The sequence below is a fragment of the Neofelis nebulosa genome, chromosome 3 (assembly GCF_028018385.1).
Source record: "Neofelis nebulosa isolate mNeoNeb1 chromosome 3, mNeoNeb1.pri, whole genome shotgun sequence".
Classification (NCBI taxonomy): domain Eukaryota; kingdom Metazoa; phylum Chordata; class Mammalia; order Carnivora; family Felidae; genus Neofelis; species Neofelis nebulosa.
The window spans coordinates 17,674,691-17,691,154 of record NC_080784.1 but is presented as its reverse complement, the minus strand read 5'-3'; the positions used below and the strand labels follow the sequence as shown (position 1 = coordinate 17,691,154).

At 42.8% G+C, this 16,464-nt stretch overlaps 1 protein-coding gene across 1 annotated transcript in view; it reads right to left on the bottom strand.

The window, feature by feature from the left end:
- Positions 1-15,430, bottom strand: part of FAM149A (family with sequence similarity 149 member A) — a 56,438-nt gene extending 41,008 nt beyond the window's left edge. Inside the window, 1 exon segment of the mRNA XM_058720003.1 lies at positions 14,348-15,430. Within this exon segment, the coding sequence (XP_058575986.1) occupies positions 14,348-14,997 (650 nt within the window). The 5' untranslated portion in view covers positions 14,998-15,430.
- Between the last annotated feature and the right edge of the window lie 1,034 nt (positions 15,431-16,464).

The window sequence follows — 16,464 nt, the reverse complement described above, 5'->3', positions numbered from 1 at the left end:
ATCTAAAGTTTAACCACCAAAGCCCTAGGAGGATATGGGAGAGGGGTCGAATCGGATTCACGTTCCTTAAGTAGGGTCAAGTGTAGGCTGGCTCTATGTTACTAACTGCAAAGCCAGCTTAAGAGCCCAGCACCAATATCTTTTAATACTTTACTGGATTCATAGTAAAAATACTGTTTCATCTATGTTTTAATGGCATAGAAATCATTGTGTCGAAAAACCAAGGCCTTGACAATGATGAGTAGAAAATGAATTGAGAAGAGTCATCTTTGAATGTTAAGAACTTCTAGGAATTTATTTAGCCTGTATTTTCCTTCTTACACTGGGACAAAAGCAATTTATCACTTAAAAAATCTGTCTGGTTAAATCTCAAAGAAGTACTACAATAAGAATAAAATTATAATTCTAACTGATGGGAAAGCATTGTATCATAGTTTAATCGGCAACATTTTTCTTTTTAGTGGAATATAAAATATTAATGTGTTTAACAATCGGTAACATTATAAATTAAATGAAGTTCAGTAATTCCTGATTTTGAGACAGGGATTTTACCTACATTCAATGGCTTAATTCGCTGAAATGGACAATAGGCCTGTACAGATTTGCCCTTCATTAAAAAGCAGCATGAACTAGAAGATGATATTGTACCAGGGTAATCTGTCAAATAATTCTCTGCTGTGGAAATTCTAAGTTTATCTGTGTTTCTAATTCTTAATTTCAAACTATTTAGGTTTTTGTCTTCCAACCTTTAACAGAGATGATAAAGCAAAACAGAAGCTAAACTCAACTCATAAAATCCAAAAGGCCTCCTGTCCAATGATTAATTGTAGTTACAGAGCCAGCTGGCCTGACAAAGCTCTCTTGGGGGTAGTTAAAACCTTCCAGTTAGTGGCCTCTTTTGATGAACTTCTCAATTTTATTGATTCTTTGGAAGCTCTTACTTTTAATTTAGTATAACTTACCAATCTTTTCTTTCTGGTTAGCACTTTTTTGGTCCTATCTCTTTGGTCCAAAGAGATCTTTGCCTACCGTAAGACATAAAGATCATCTCCTATGTTTTCTTCTAGACGCTTCATTGTGTTTTCTTTCACATTGAGACCTACAATTCACTTAAAACTGATTTTTTCGCATGAGTTTCGCACAGGTGATCAAGTTTCTTTTGCTTCTTTAAGGATGAACAACTGACTTTGCACCATTTATTGAAAAGACGGTCTTTTCACCAACAAACATTCATAAACTTAGAAGACTGAATCTGGAATCTGGGTTCTCTATTATGTTCCACTGGCCTATTTGTCTGCCTTTGCATCAGTAATACACTCGATGTATTAATGTGGCTTTATAATAAATTTGGTGTCCTTTAGAGTAATTATTGCTGGGGCCCCTTGGTGGCTCAGCCGGTTAAGCATCTGACTTCGGCTTAGGTCATGATCTCATGGTTCGTGAGTTCAAGCTCCGCGTCGGGCTCTGTGCTGACAGCTCGGAGCCTGGAGCCTGCTTCAGATTCTGTGTCTCCCTCTCTCTCTGCCCCTCCCCACTTGCGCTGTCTTTCAAAAAAAAAAAAAAAACTTTAAAAAAGTTTTTAGAATAATTATTGTATATTATTATAAATATTGTTGTATAGTAATTACTGTTATTTTTTCTGTATATTTTCTATCAATTTCTGTGAAAGGTACGTTAAAATTTTTCCTTATGATTTTGGATTTGCTTATTTCTTCTTTTAGTCAATTGCTGCTATAACTGTAGATAGGTTTTTGTTTTTGCAAACTCAAAATTTAGGCTCCCTTTTTTTTTTTTTTTGCTGTAAAATTCACTCTTCACTATCTACAAGGTTATTTCTGAGTTGTAAAAATGATCTCTTCCCCATGAGCAATAATTCTTGTATTCTTCATTCAGTTCTCCATTCAGTTTTGCCTGCCACAATCAGAGAGAGCATGAGAACACTTTCTTCTTGCTCTGGTAGGGAGAACTTAGCAGCAGATACTGTAGGTCTGTCAAAAATAGACACATCTTCATATATTTTTGAAATTATGTTATTGGTGCCTGTACATTTAGGATTTTCACATCTTCTGACAAAGCGGACCTTTTCTATTTATAAAACGGCCCTTGTTACCTCCGCTAACGCTTGTGTGTCTTTTTAAAGTTTTTATCTATTTAAGAGAGACAGACATAACATGAGTGGGGGAGGGGCATAGAGAGAGAGGAGAGAGAATCCCAAGCAGGTTCCATGCTGTCAGCGCATTTTCTTTTTTCTTTTTTTAGAAAAGTTTTCATAATGCTTCTTGTTTTAAACGTTACTTGGTCTCATAAAAGCTACACCAGCTTTCTTTTGATTACAGTTTACATGTACAAACATTCCATCCACACATTTATCTCTGGTATTTCTGTATTCTAATATTTAAACTTGCTTCTTTGATCAACTATAATATAAAGTTGTTGCTTACAGCTAAATTCAGATGGGATTAAATTTGCGTCCTGTGGCAGACTGGGGGGCCTAGCAATCTCAAATCACTAATCCAGTCAGTAATTAAGAAGATTTAAATCTGGGTTTCAGTCCTTGTGGGGCTGGTCTCTTTCCAGTTCAGCTGAACTGCTGAGGGGTTTGTATTTATTGCCCAGCTTTCCTACTTGCACTCAGGTTAGTGTGCCATTGCTGGGAGTTGAATTAAGGGAATTTCTGTAGCAAAATCTTGTACCGTGTGTCCCACAAATCACCATTCATGTCCCAGGAGAGTCCTCAGTAAAATGTACATTGTCCCCTAATGCTTTACTGAGGAAGAATTTACAAATGCTTTATGGTGAAAACTGGAGTGCATCCTGCTTCATGGTCAACTTGAGGCAAAACCAAAGGTTTCCAGCAGGGACCCGTATATGGATTAGAAGTACATTTAGAGTACACACACACACACACACACACACGATGCTAAATCGGAAGTCTCAGTATTAAACAAATGAGCCGCTGAGTGCATTAAATAACAAAAATAAACATGTTCATCATAAACTGAATTTAATATAGACCTTGAATTCACAAAAATTCAACACAGGCATATTTCCATTAAGGCATATCTCCAGTAAGCCCAGCTCAAGCCTTGGCTATAATCAACACAGATTTTCCTTCTTATAATGAGGAAAATGTATTGTGTGCTAAGGTGCTTCGCGAAAAGTTCTATTGTTTGTTTTTGTTTTGTTTTGTTTTGTTTTAGAACATTTATCTGGATGGCTCTTCAAGACAGAAAACTACTGAGTCCTCCTGCTGGACACAATTCTTTCTTATCCATCCATGTATCATCCAAAATCATGGTCCTTAACCTCAGTCTCAGTTCTGAGACTACTTGTAGCAACAACGTGCGTTGCGAAACAGAGCGCTTTTGAGGCTATCATTTGCATTTGCATTTTCATATTCTTGTTCACGTGCACAGTGAGGGACTACATGAACAGTTGTGCGTGAAAACGTGTCTTGCGCATACAAACGCCGTGCTCTAATGGAGAGGGAACCAAGGTCAGGAGCCACTCACCCGACGGGGACCCCCTATCTCCTCTCCAGCTCTGTGACTTCTGGAAGGCAGAGATCCCCTCATCTCTTTGGAGTGTTCAGGTGACAGAAACATTTTCAGGAGTTTCATAAGCTATTGCTAAACATATCCCTTTGTTCCAATGTACCCGTCATATCCAGGACGGCTTTGGAAGTAAACATACTTCTAACACTTACTAGCACTGGTGTGCTGAGAAACCAGCAATCTGAAAAAAAAAAAAAAAAAAAAAAAGTCCTGATGTGAAGCAAAGCTCCCTCCTTGGCCAGCCTCCAGCCACCACCGTGATGCCACTAAGTGTGGAACAGGAAATAGCTGCAGGTGATTGTCTCCCGCCAGCCAGTTCTATCCACTCGGCACACTATTGCTTCGTGGGGACGGAGGGACTCTCAGAGAATCACACAAACTACCACTTTTGCCCCTGAAACACCTCTGATCACCACAATATCTGTAACGGGCTCGCGAGACAACTTCACTGCAGAATTCCCTCCTACTCTTCAGCCAGCCTTTTCCGAAGGGAAAAGGCCCCAGATCACCTCAGAACTGTGACACTTTGCTCATTTGTAAAGAGCAAGCTTAAGCCGGGTTTTCAGGAGTTCTGAGGGTTACATGAATTTAAGCAGACGTTAGCCAATATAATTTAATTTAACTTAGCCAATTTTATTTTAGTTTTTAACGTTTAGTTATTTTTGAGACAGAGAGAGACAGAGCATGAACGGGGGAGGGGCAGAGAGAGAGGGAGACACAGAACCGGAAGCAGGCTCCAGGCTCCGAGCCATCAGCCCAGAGCCCGATGCGGGGCTCGAACTCACGGACCTCGAGATCGTGACCCGAGCTGAAGTCGGACGCCCAACCGGCTGAGCCACCCAGGCGCCCCTAACTTAGCCAATTTTAAATTAAATTGGCCAAATTTAGCCAAACTTACTCAAGTCCAAAGTTAAACTCTACCACCAAGTTAAGACAAAGGGTGAGAGGCAGAACTTTACTGAAGGCAGAAGGGAGACAGCGAGACAACAACCCCTAAAAGGTTCAGTTTCTTGGCCTCAGACTAGGGGGTAAGTGGGAGGCAATGTGTTAGGACAGGCACCACGTATGTTTTCATACACTGGAACTCAGCAAATGTCATTAATATTTCTAGCGCGTCTCAAATAGGGGCCCGTGGTTTTCTTCAGTATAATTGCCATGTGCTCCATTGAAAGAAATTTCATTGTAAGGAATTGAAGTTAATGATTAATTTAAAAATTGTCACTTTAGTGAATCTTGAAAAGAACAAATAACTCACTGTTCATTTTTTTTAAGATACTCAAAATGATATCATTATGTTAGAAATCAGTAAGATCTAAAATGTTAAATGCTATGTGAAAAAAGGAAATTCATTAGAGAAACGTGAATATAAGTGCCTGGCAAGGATTATAGCGGTCAGTATTTAATTATAAGGCTTCTTCTAAACCCTTAAGTGAAATGTCTAATTAAGAAAATGCTAATGTGTGGGTATACCCTTTCCCCTAGCAAGGGCCGTATCTAATATCTGCTTCTCCAATTTTTCTTGTAAGACAATGCTTACCAATTATCTGTCTTACTATATGGATAAAGTATTTGACTTGCTCTCAAATATACATGAAATAATTTATAAGAATAACACATAAAATAAACGAGAAGAAGGTTAATAAAACTAATGTTTTATTTTAAAGAAGTCACGGCTTTAGGGGCACCTGGCTGGCTCCGTCGATTAAGCGTCCGACTTCAGCTCAGGTCATGATCTCGCAGCTCACGAGTTCAAGCCCCACATTGGGCTCTGTGCTGACAGCTCAGAGCCTGGAGCCTGCTTCAGATTCTATGTCTCCCTCTCTCTCTGCACCAGCAGCCCCACCCGCCTCACTCATGCTCACTCTCTCTCTCTCAAAAATAAATAAACATTGGGGCGCCTGGGTGGCTCAGTCTGTTAAGCATCCGACTTCGGCTCAGGTCATGATCTTGCGGTCGGTGAGTTCGAGCCCCGCGTCAGGCTCTGTGCTGATGGCTCAGAGCCTGGAGCCTGTTTCCGATTCTGTGTCTCCCTCTCTCTCTGCCCCTCCCCCGTTCATGCTCTGTCTCTCTCTGTCTCAAAAATAAATAAACGTTAAAAAAAAATTTTAAATAAATAAATGAACATTAAAAAAGTTTTATAAAAAATTAAAAAAAAAGAAATTACGGCTTTAGAATAAAAGTCATTTTTTTAAGTTGCACTTCAAAATGGACAAAACTAAGCGTTAAATTTGGTCCCCTTATCAGTATTACTAGGGAGTATTATTCCAAGAAAGATACTTTTTGATTATTCGTTAACATGCTTTTTATTTTTCAAATTTATCTTTCTTGAAAGAGTAAAATTTCTTAGAGTCAGTTTGTTCCAGGACAAACACTACCAATTACTTTAGAAACAGATTTTTATCCTCCTTACCATGTTAAACAAGTTATTAAAAAAACATTTGGTTATATATATACATATATATATGTGAGCACAATATAGATTGATTGCTTGGATTTGAATGTTATATTTTCTACCTATTAGCCAGGTGGAAATAAATAATTTCTTTTCCCTTCGGAGCCTCAATTTCTTCATCTGTAAAATGGTAACAAAATTCCTACCCACTATGTTTGTTTTGGTGATTCATGATAATGGCTATAAAAACATGCATGTAACATTTGGTTCCCAGTAGACATGGAAATACTACCTGTTGTGTCTAATGCTAAGAATCTTGGCTTTGTAGAATAATACATATTTGAGCAATGCTCAATCAACATGCTTATAAAAATGTTAAAACTAGTGAGTAAAACAAAAGTCTAACTGAGGTAGACTCTCTTGAGAATATATCACCTGCTTCCTTAAAATATATTTTATATATAAAATTAAAGTTCCCCAGAATTTATCATTATGCATTAATTTAGCAATGAAATTACTGGTTTTTAAGCAGGAGGTGTTCACTTTATTCAATGTCGGCTCTTTAAAAAAAAATGGTTATTTATTTTTGAGAGAGAGAGAAAGAGCGAGCAGGGAGGGGCAGAGAGAGGGAGACAGAGGATCTGAAGCAGGTTCCAGGCTCAGAGCTGTCAGCACAGAGCCCGACGCGGGGATCATGACCTGAGCTGAAGTCGACACTTAACCACTGCCACCCAAGTGCCCCCAGTGTAGACTCTTAATTCAACTAGATTATAAAGAATCTTGGATATACATGAATGGTTTCTAAGACTTCACTGTTCAGTGTTAGAAATCTGAATTAGTTTCATTTGAAAAGAAGTGTCCATTTTAACCTTCTATGTATCTAGTGACATTCTCTGAAATTTAACTATTAGCATTAAAATCCTAATGTAAGTCGTGAGCTTCCAAGGTGGGGTTTTTCCTCATCCTTATTACTGGCATTATAAAACATTTAAGGTGACAATGATCCTGAGAAGAATATACATGCATATGTGCATAGGAAGAGAACATTTTACTTCGTTCAACTTAACCTTAATAATCTGTTTATTAAACAAAAGTAGGGTAAGGCTTGGCTTGACTGTTTTTCTTGTCTTTGTCAAAGACCTTCATTTCTTTTCCAAGTTCACAACTGGATATTTAATCATTTCAAAGGCTTTATTTAATTTCTGTGCTGTATGAAACATGGTATATTCATTGACTATTTCTACCTCTCAAGAATAAAAGGACAATATTTGAATTTTTTCAACATATATTTAAAGAATGGTATTTATTCATTTAATGAGTCATGTCCTATTTTATATATATTATATATAATATGTCATATATTATATATAATATATAACATATATGATTGATATATGATATGACATGATATAATATATAATATAATATAATATAATATAATATAATATAATATAATATATATTATGCCTAGCATTCTTTTTTTTTTTTAATTTTTTTTCAACGTTTTTTATTTATTTTTGGGACAGAGAGAGACAGAGCATGAACAGGGGAGGGGCAGAGAGAGAGGGAGACACAGAATCGGAAACAGGCTCCAGGCTCCGAGCCGTCAGCCCAGAGCCTGACGCGGGGCTCGAACTCACAGACCGCGAGATCGTGACCTGGCTGAAGTCGGACGCTTAACCGACTGCACCACCCAGGCGCCCCTATGCCTAGCATTCTTAAGACCATTGAATATTCAGATAATTTTGGGGGTAAAGCAAAAGTTTTGCCTGTAGATTATAAAATTATATCTAAAGAGGTATATGATTTGGGTGTTGTTGAATTAAACAAATATTCACACTGCTCTGGTGAGGGGAAAAGTGTTCTCTATATGTAGGGATATGTAGCAGAGTATTTTTAAATGTATTTCAGGGCACTTGGGTGGCTCAGTTGGTTAAGCATCCAACTTCGGCTCAGGTCGTGATCTCGTGGTTCTTGAGTTCAAGCCCTATGTCAGTCTCTGTGCTGACATGCCTGGAGCCTGCTTTGGATTCTGTGTCTCCCTCTCTCTCTCTTCCCCTCCCCTGCTCATGCTCTGTTTCTGTTGCAAAAATAAATAAACATTAAAAAAAGATAAATGTATTCAATTAGTGTTTTCATGTTCCTTTGTCCCCTCCCATAGTGAATAATCCAAAGCTTCTTTGCTTAATGCTTCAGAAAACAGAGAATGAAGCAGGGGTTTTTCCCCTTAATGTGTGTGTGTGTGTGTGTGTGTGTGTGTGTGTGTGTGTGTGTTTTAAGCCTGAACTGAATTTACAAGATTGGTATGGACTTTTAGCTTAGGAAAAGATTTAGGGAAAAACACATACATTAGGGAGATTCTTCCCCACCCTCAGAAGAGAAACAGATTCCCCAGAATAGGGAGATTCTGTGAGAGAGATTTTCTGCATCCGAGAAGGGAATCTTAGGGACAGTCTTAGGAAGTGAGGATGTGTCTTGAGTGGCCATTACAAAGCAAAACAGTCCATTAGGGACACTGTACCCTAGAGAAGGCACAAAGTCAGGAGGTAGATTGAAATCTAGCCAGCCCTCCACTTGATTTCCCTCTTGGTGTCAGTAATGGGCCTACTGGGGGAAGGAGTGTCTTTTCTCATTCCCGTGAACTGGTGGGTCCCTGAATCTAGGAACCAGGTTTTCTCTAAGAAATTGTGGTTCCGAGGCACAAAATGCAGACCTCCAGTGAGCTGGAGTACTCGGTGGAACCTGGCCTAAGGTATGTTTGTGTGGTAACGGATCAGAGGGGACCTGTGTCCTGATCCTTCAATAGGACTTAGGTAAGGATCCCTGAGAAAAGAAAGGCTGTCTGGAGCAGACTGACATCCTCCTGGAAGTCCTATAATGGAGAATGTTGGTATGAGGGGCTCCCATGAGGACCACAGAAATAAGGAAGAGAGCCCTAACTTGAAGAGCCTTGGTAGATATGTGCATGAGCCCTGGGTTAGAAAGAAGGATAAGATGAGATTATGGACATTTCAGTGGATGCAGCAAGGATAGAGGTTATCAGAAAACCAGTGGGCTCCTTCCCTGCCACTGAATATCCTGGTCCCATGTAGGCAAACCACCACCCCCCTCCCCGCCACCCCAGAAAGAGGCTCAAGCTTAAGATAAAATTGGGAAAATCCCAGATAACTGAGTTTTAGCTTCTACCACTTTGGTGGGATGTGAGCCTCAAATGGAAATTAAATTTAAAATATGGGAAAATAGTCTCATGGGGCAAAAGATCAGTGCCCTTACTGTGACATGCTTCCTTTCTATAGGATTCAGAAGAGATTAATACATTATGATCGTCTCTTAATTACAAGCAAAGGACTCTTCTCAAAGACAATAGACTGGAAACAAGAAAGCAGGTCATGTTGCATATTTCCTGTCAAAGTTCCTTTCGTTTGGAAATTATCTGTGTTTGCAAGTTATGGTTTATGGGACAAATTAGCCATCAAGGGTTGTGAATGAATTATGGGAACCATGATGGACATAGCCATTGGCTTAAACTTCAAAAAAAACCAAAGAGTAACAGTAGGAGAAACCTTCCCCTTTGAGCAGCGGACTCTTGGCCACAGGTTTCTCCCCAGGGCCACAGCTGGGGAGAAGTCTAGATCATTTGAACAACTTAAAGAATCTCTTCTTAAATCACAGGGTACTCTGAATGTTGCTTAGCCCTGTATTTCAGGGAGAGTAAAAAAGGTAGTATGATCACTTGGCTGGTTTTTTCTCTCTTGGTGTCCCAAAGGTTTTTTGCTCTTTATGGTCTAAAGGTATCTAAGTAAAGTCTGCCTCGATGCTTCTCAAACTATTGTGTAGTGTCAGACCATTTAAAATTTTTTTTCCAGTTTACTGTGAATAAATAATTGTTAAAGTCTAATAAAAATAAATTAACCAGAGAATAAAATGGAAAAAAAAAGAGGCACAAAATACAAATACAAATGTTATCAGTCAGCAGGCGTCAAGTTATTCTTTCAATTGCTATAAGAGTTTCTAAATGCTTATTCCCACTTTCTGTACTTATCACGGACCGGTGACAGGTAACTGACAGGGCACATGTTGAGAAATACTAGGTTAGCACAGAGAAGAGACACCTCCACGTGTAGAAGATCTTAAAACACCCAGCAGCAAAAATAAAGAACACTGTGTATCTTCCAGAGTCTGTAATGCGCTGTGTTATAAATTTGTAATTGCTGTACATATTCTAAATCAGCTGCATATGGAAAGTTGCCATATTTATATTTCTAGTCCTTAATCTTTCTCCCAAGTTCCACTCACGAAGGTCCAGCTCTCCGCCTGGCACCTTCTTTGGTTGTTTTTCCAAGATTTCAACCCAATATGCATCCCAAAGTGAATTCCTCATCTACCCAACAAACTCCCTTCTGTGTTCATACTTTATTGATGGCATTCTCCTTGCAGTCACGTAAAATGATCTTTAACTTTCCCTCTTGCTTCCTTCAACTGCACCAACACATTGCCAAGTCCTGTGATATTTATCATCCCAGTATCTTTATTTTTATGATCCTCATCCCAGGCCTTCATATCTCTCATGGGGTTCATTGCCAGAGCCTCTCCACTGTTTCTGGGTTCACACTCTCTGTGCATTAGCTTATTCCTTCTAAAGCTCAGGCCTGTTCATACCACTTCTCTGTCTAAAAACATTTAGTGGCCTCCCCAGTGTTTGCTAAACAGAGTCTGGTATCCAAGGCTCGCCGGGTTTTCTCCCAATGCCTTTTCACAAACGCTGTACTCCTAACAAATTGAACTCATTATGTGACATATAGTTTTGTACCTAAATGTCCTGAGAAAGGGCATTTAAATTGCCTTGAGATTAGGAACCCACAAAAGTGGCTTATATGACAAAGCTAACATTTTCATTCACTCATTTAACAGATTTTATTAAATGTTTTTTCCTAAAATTGTCTATTTTAGTTTATATTTATTTATTGTTTTATTTATTGTACATGTTGCCTTAAGTGGCACAGGACGAAGAGTTTATAATCCAAAAAGGATGTAATATGTGAATAGAGGCCACAGGGTTAGGGGGTAGGAACGGGTAAGAGCTGTATGGAGGGTGGGCCGTGAATGATCTGTGATGTTACGGATTCTCCTGCAGTGTCTCTAAAAGTTGAACATGAAACGTTCGATCCCAGGGTGACACCTACATTTCTTCTAGCCATTCGACCATAATCAGTGGTCATACTAATTAGGATAATCTTTACCTTCGGGACGTTGTCATGAAAGATTAGAGTACTCTAATTGGTTTCCCCAAATAGTGGAACCAAACGGTGCCATTTCTTACAGTCATTTGATAACTGTAAAAGAATTCTTTTTTTTTTTTTTTCTTTTTCTGTCACCCTTTTCTTCACCTGGAATGTATCCTTTCAGGAAACACATTCCCAGATTTCATTTCGTCTTCATCCAAGAAGCAGATGCTAATCATGGAAAACATTTTTAAAGCAGGTCTCCGCGTGTTAGGCACGTTAAGATGTTGCTGCAATTGAATTCTGGAACCTTCCTCTGAGGCAAATATTATTATCATCTGCATTTTATCAAGGAGGAAAACCCACAGGTTGGAAGACTGCATAAACTGCCCAGAATTACACAGCTGGCAGATGGTTTGAGATTGGAATCCGGCTCTTCTGATTCCTAGGTACACAGGCTCCCTCAGCCCCGATAGACTGAGAGGTAAGTCCCTGCATTCATTTTACTTCCAGCTAAGCTGACAAGCCCTGAAGGCAGTCACTGCAATATTTCCACACTCACGTGACTCCGACAGTGGAACTCAATCACTCAAAAAGGCAACATTATATACTACCAGCTATAACTTATAAGAGACATACTTTTCTGACCACATGAAGTTTACGGTCTATCCACATTCCTATATAGCTATTATCCATCTATATACCTTCCACCTTACCTACTGTTAGAAATTCTTGTATTTCCAGAACAAATAGAATAAGACCTTTTACAGGGCGGTAATTGCATAGTTCATACCAGAAGTGCCAAAGAGAGGTAGTGCAGAGGGTGGGCAAGACCGGAAACCAGCGTAAATGAGGGACATGGTGTAAATGAAATGCATGGGGAGGTAAGGGTGAAGACAAAAAGTGGGGGGATCACATGTCTGGGAGTGCAAGAGGGCGAGGTGAAGCAGGGAACTCAATACCCTCTGCCTCTGCGAGGCAGCCAATGCGCCCTGTGGAATGAAAAAGGCAAGGCTCTCCTCTGTGGGCCATTCCTTCATCCAATCCGTGGTTCAGAGATCAAAACTTGGGCTGCTATGGAGCGCCTCGGTGAAAAAGAAAAGGCTCAGAATTGAGAGAAAGTCTGCACACTTCCCCACTCAAATTAATTCCACTGTTTCCAGTTTTCAGAGAACAGTACAGAATCAGGATGTAAAATGCATGGGTTTTCATCAAGCAAATAGAAACTGTGAATTAGGATCTTCCCTTGTCACTGAGTGTAGTGGTCTTACCATTGGATTCGTGTTTCTCAAGGGTTTATGTCCAGTAGTTTCCATGTCCCAAACTCTCTCTACCTACTCTTTTTGTCTTCCTGCTCCTACATTAACCACCTCCCTCTCCCCATGTCCCTCCCTGGACTTGGGAAAACTAAAGACTCTAATATTAAGCAAGTAGTCTAATAATTCATAGTCGCTCTCTGCAAACTGGCAGGTAAGGCTTGTAGTTGTATAATTTAAATCCATCACTGAATGATGTTTCTTTAGTCAATGTTATAAATTGCCAACCGAGAAATCCGGGAGGGAAAAAAAATACACTTCAAGCTGCAAAAGGTCTGTAGTATTGAAGGAAAACTCACCGCAACACTTTCTTCCTTTCCCCCTTCATAAACTTTCTAAGTGACAAAAGGAATGAGGTATGAAAGGAAGGGAATATGAGAGTTTGTGTATCTACAGCAGATCCTGGTGCACTCGAGGGCTGTCTGATGGCAGAGTATGAACACACATCATCAGAAAGATCCTTGAACGAGCAGATCTGTGCGTATTATTTCTCATAGCAATGTGCCTGTTCGTAAAAAGCACTAAGACTAGAGGTTAAAGTCAGCATGTGGAACTGTGTGCTCATAAAACATTAAGTGTGTAAGTGTTAAAGGACCAGTAGCCAAAAACAAAGGCCTCATTCCTAAGGCATAGGTATTCTAGCCACTTATTCGAATTCAAATGCAGTTGATTTTCCTTCTGGCGGGGATCAACTTATTAATGCACTTTCTAACATGCTTTCCAACATGATGTTTTAAATCAAAAGAATCATCTTAATGTTATTTAACAACTTATTTTAACACGGAGATGAGTATCACAGAGAATCGTAAAGATGCAGTCATTTAAATTGTGAATGGGTTAGAATACGTTTTAATGCGATGGTTCTCCAATCTGTTTTGGGGGGCAAGAGGTGAGGAAGAGCTTCTGTGTAGGCAGAAATCTCCATCCATCATGGGGACCCTCTGGTGTGCCCTTGACCACTTCACTATTCTTTTGCCGGATTCAGAAAGCTGAACATTTCTATACCCACTTAAGAATAGCCATATGTTCTGCTCATTGAAAAATAATCTCTTTAATTCTAAACTGCACATTTTGCAAGAGGAATGTTTTCATCACCGCTCTTGATGGTGGAGGGACTGTGTGTGTGTGTGTGTGTGTGTGTGTGTGTGTGTGTGTGTGTTGAGGGCAGGGTTCCCCAATCCCCAGTGAAATATTCCCATGAAGTCAGTTAGTGTTTCTGAACTACCTCAGGGCGCTATGGCAAGAACTCCCAAGCTCCAGGGTATATGATCAGAAGTGTCCTGAGTATTACAAATTCTGTTTATGTCAGATGATGTTATACATATGTAAATTAACTAGATATCACACAAAGAAAACCCCATCCCACCTGGGATAAGAATTGTGGCTGATCTTTGAAAACTAGGAAAGCGCAAAGTCTCACCATTTCTTAAACTTGTCGCTGCCAACGCGTGTATTCGGTTACACTGCACATCTCTCTGTCACATTCTGCATCAGAGAAAGGGACTTGAAGCCTCCTTTCAAAGTCCCTAAGGAAACCAGAGTAACGAACGATCGAGGGGAACACTTCAGCTAGAAGAGAAACAAAATTCTGTCCTCCTGTCCTTCAAGCCCTGCTTGGTCTCCCCTCCCTCTCTGAGAGCAAACAGCAGAGGATTACCTTCCAGAAAGCTGAACAACAAGCCTGTCACGGCGTAGGTTTGAAAAGACCAGGAAGCCGAGCAATAAGGACTCAGGAAAAGTGCAAGGAGGGTGCCCAAGGGTGTTAGTAGAAGTGAAATTTGCAACTAGCGCCTGGCCAGGTGGGTGTGGCAGGAGAAGGTCGGCGTCCTAACCACGACAGACAAGGACCCCGCCGCTACTCACGCTTCTCCACCGTCCTCCGAGTCGCTGTCCGAGGCCCACTCCTCGCCGATGTCCGGCAGGGTGAAGAACAGGGTCCTGGGGCCAGGCCCGGGGGGCATCCAAGCGCCGGGCTCTCGCTCTCCGGGGCCAGACTGTTGGGTGCTCCGTGGGCTCGCGGCTAGGCTGCCGCCGCCCCCGGCGCCCCCGATGGCCGGCAGCGCAGCGGTGACCCCGCCGGGGTCCGGGGCGGGCCGCGCCCAGGTCACCAGGTGGGCGGGGGAGCCTGCGGCGCTGCGGCCGCTGCTGGAGTGGCCGGCGGGCGGGGGCTGCCCTCGGGCCGCTCCCGGGCTACTGGGCAGCGAGAGGGGGGTCCCTGCTGCTTCCGCCGCGCGGCTCGCGACCGAGACCCGGGGGTAGGAGGCGGCGAGCAGAGGATGGAGCGAGGCGGGCGGTGCTCCCCGCGCGGCGGAGGGGGAGTCGGGGGCCAGGGCGGGCAAGAGGGCCGGGGTCGGGGCCGCGCTGAGCGAGGCGCTGGAGCCCGTCCGGCCTGCGGCGGCAGCGCCCCCCGAATGGCCGGAGGAGGCCACCGGCGAGGGGACCGCCGGGGGCGCCGTCGGGGTCTTGAAGATTTTGGCAAAGAGAGACCCCAGGTCCGACACAGCGACCTTCATGCCCCAGTCTTGGAAACGCTGTCCCCGCGGCAGCCTGAACCTCCAGGGCACGGGACTCGGGGCTGCTGGGCTCCATCCACCGCCGCGCTCGGCGATCCGGCTCCGGCTGCCCCGGGCGGGGGCGGGGGCGGGGGTCCCGGGGTCCCCGCACGCCGCCGAGCCCGGGGGGCGCCTGGCACTCTCTCCAGGAGCAGGAACCCCTCCCGGCGCTCAGCTCCGCAGCGCTTTAGGCCGACCTGCCCCGACGGCCTGGTCCGCCTGCGGGGTGCCAAGGACGCCGTCTGCGGGGAGCAGCCCCTTCTCCGCCTAGTACTCCGAGACCCCCGAGGGCCAAAGGTCCGGAAGCCCAGGGAGACGAAGTGCCGCCAGCGCCACCGCGGGCCGGAGGGTGATTTGGGCTCCGCCCGCGGGAGCTACCCCCACGGGCCCCCGGGACCGCGCTGGCGGTTGCTAAGCTAAACAAAAACCCTGCTTAGCTCACTGCTAATTGGGCCCCAGACTGCAGCTTGGGGCCGCGGCCGCAATAGACACACTGGCGGCCCTCCTTGATTCGTGCCTTAAAGGAACACCGCAATCTCGCCATCATCCTGGTTCCAAAAGATCTGGAGCTTGTCCAGCCTGATAAGACCGAAGGTGCCAGGATCAGGGAGCCGGCCAGCTCTCTGATCTGAGGGAAGCTTAGTACAAACGCGTGTTCAGGCGAGGGGTCTTGAAACAGCAGCGCCCAGCCTCCCGCCTCAGGGCCATGTTCAAAGTGGGTCAGTGAAGAGGACTTAGGGGAACAACAGCAAGGAAGGGCCTCACCCAAGAACTTGGAAAAAAGACCGGGCCCTGAGAGGAAAATCCATACACCATGTGTGCGTTCACAACATCTGTTTGGGTACACCAAGAGATTTTAGAACTAAAATGTTTGGGCACTCAAACTATAATCAGACTGCTTGGATAAGTGGAATACATTGCATTTTACTAAGTCGGAAGAAATCTGTGTGCATGGTAGAGTTGTAAGTACGAGTATCTACGGAGTGTGGGGTTGATTTTGAGCGTGATTTAAAAATAAGATGTTGGGGCGCCTGGGTGGCTCAGTCGGTTAAGTGTCCGACTTCGGCTCAGGTCATGATCTCACAGTCCGTGAGTTCGAGCCCCGCATCAGGCTCTGGGCTGACGGCTGGGAGCCTGGAGCCTGTTTCCGATTCTGTGTCTCCCTCTCTCTCTGACCCTCCCCCATTCATGCTCTGTCTCTTTTTGTCTCAAAAATAAATAAACATTAAAAAAAATTTTTTAAATAAGATGTTGATGGTTTATCCACTAATGTTTAGTGAAGAGTTTCTGCTTGGATCTCAGGAGGTATATTTTCTGATTAGAGGTGTCAAAAAGAGATGAGTAAGTCTGGTAGTGAATATGTTAGCTGACATTCGTGACTCTATACATGAGTCTTTCGCAAGAATCCACAAACTGGATTCTGAACCA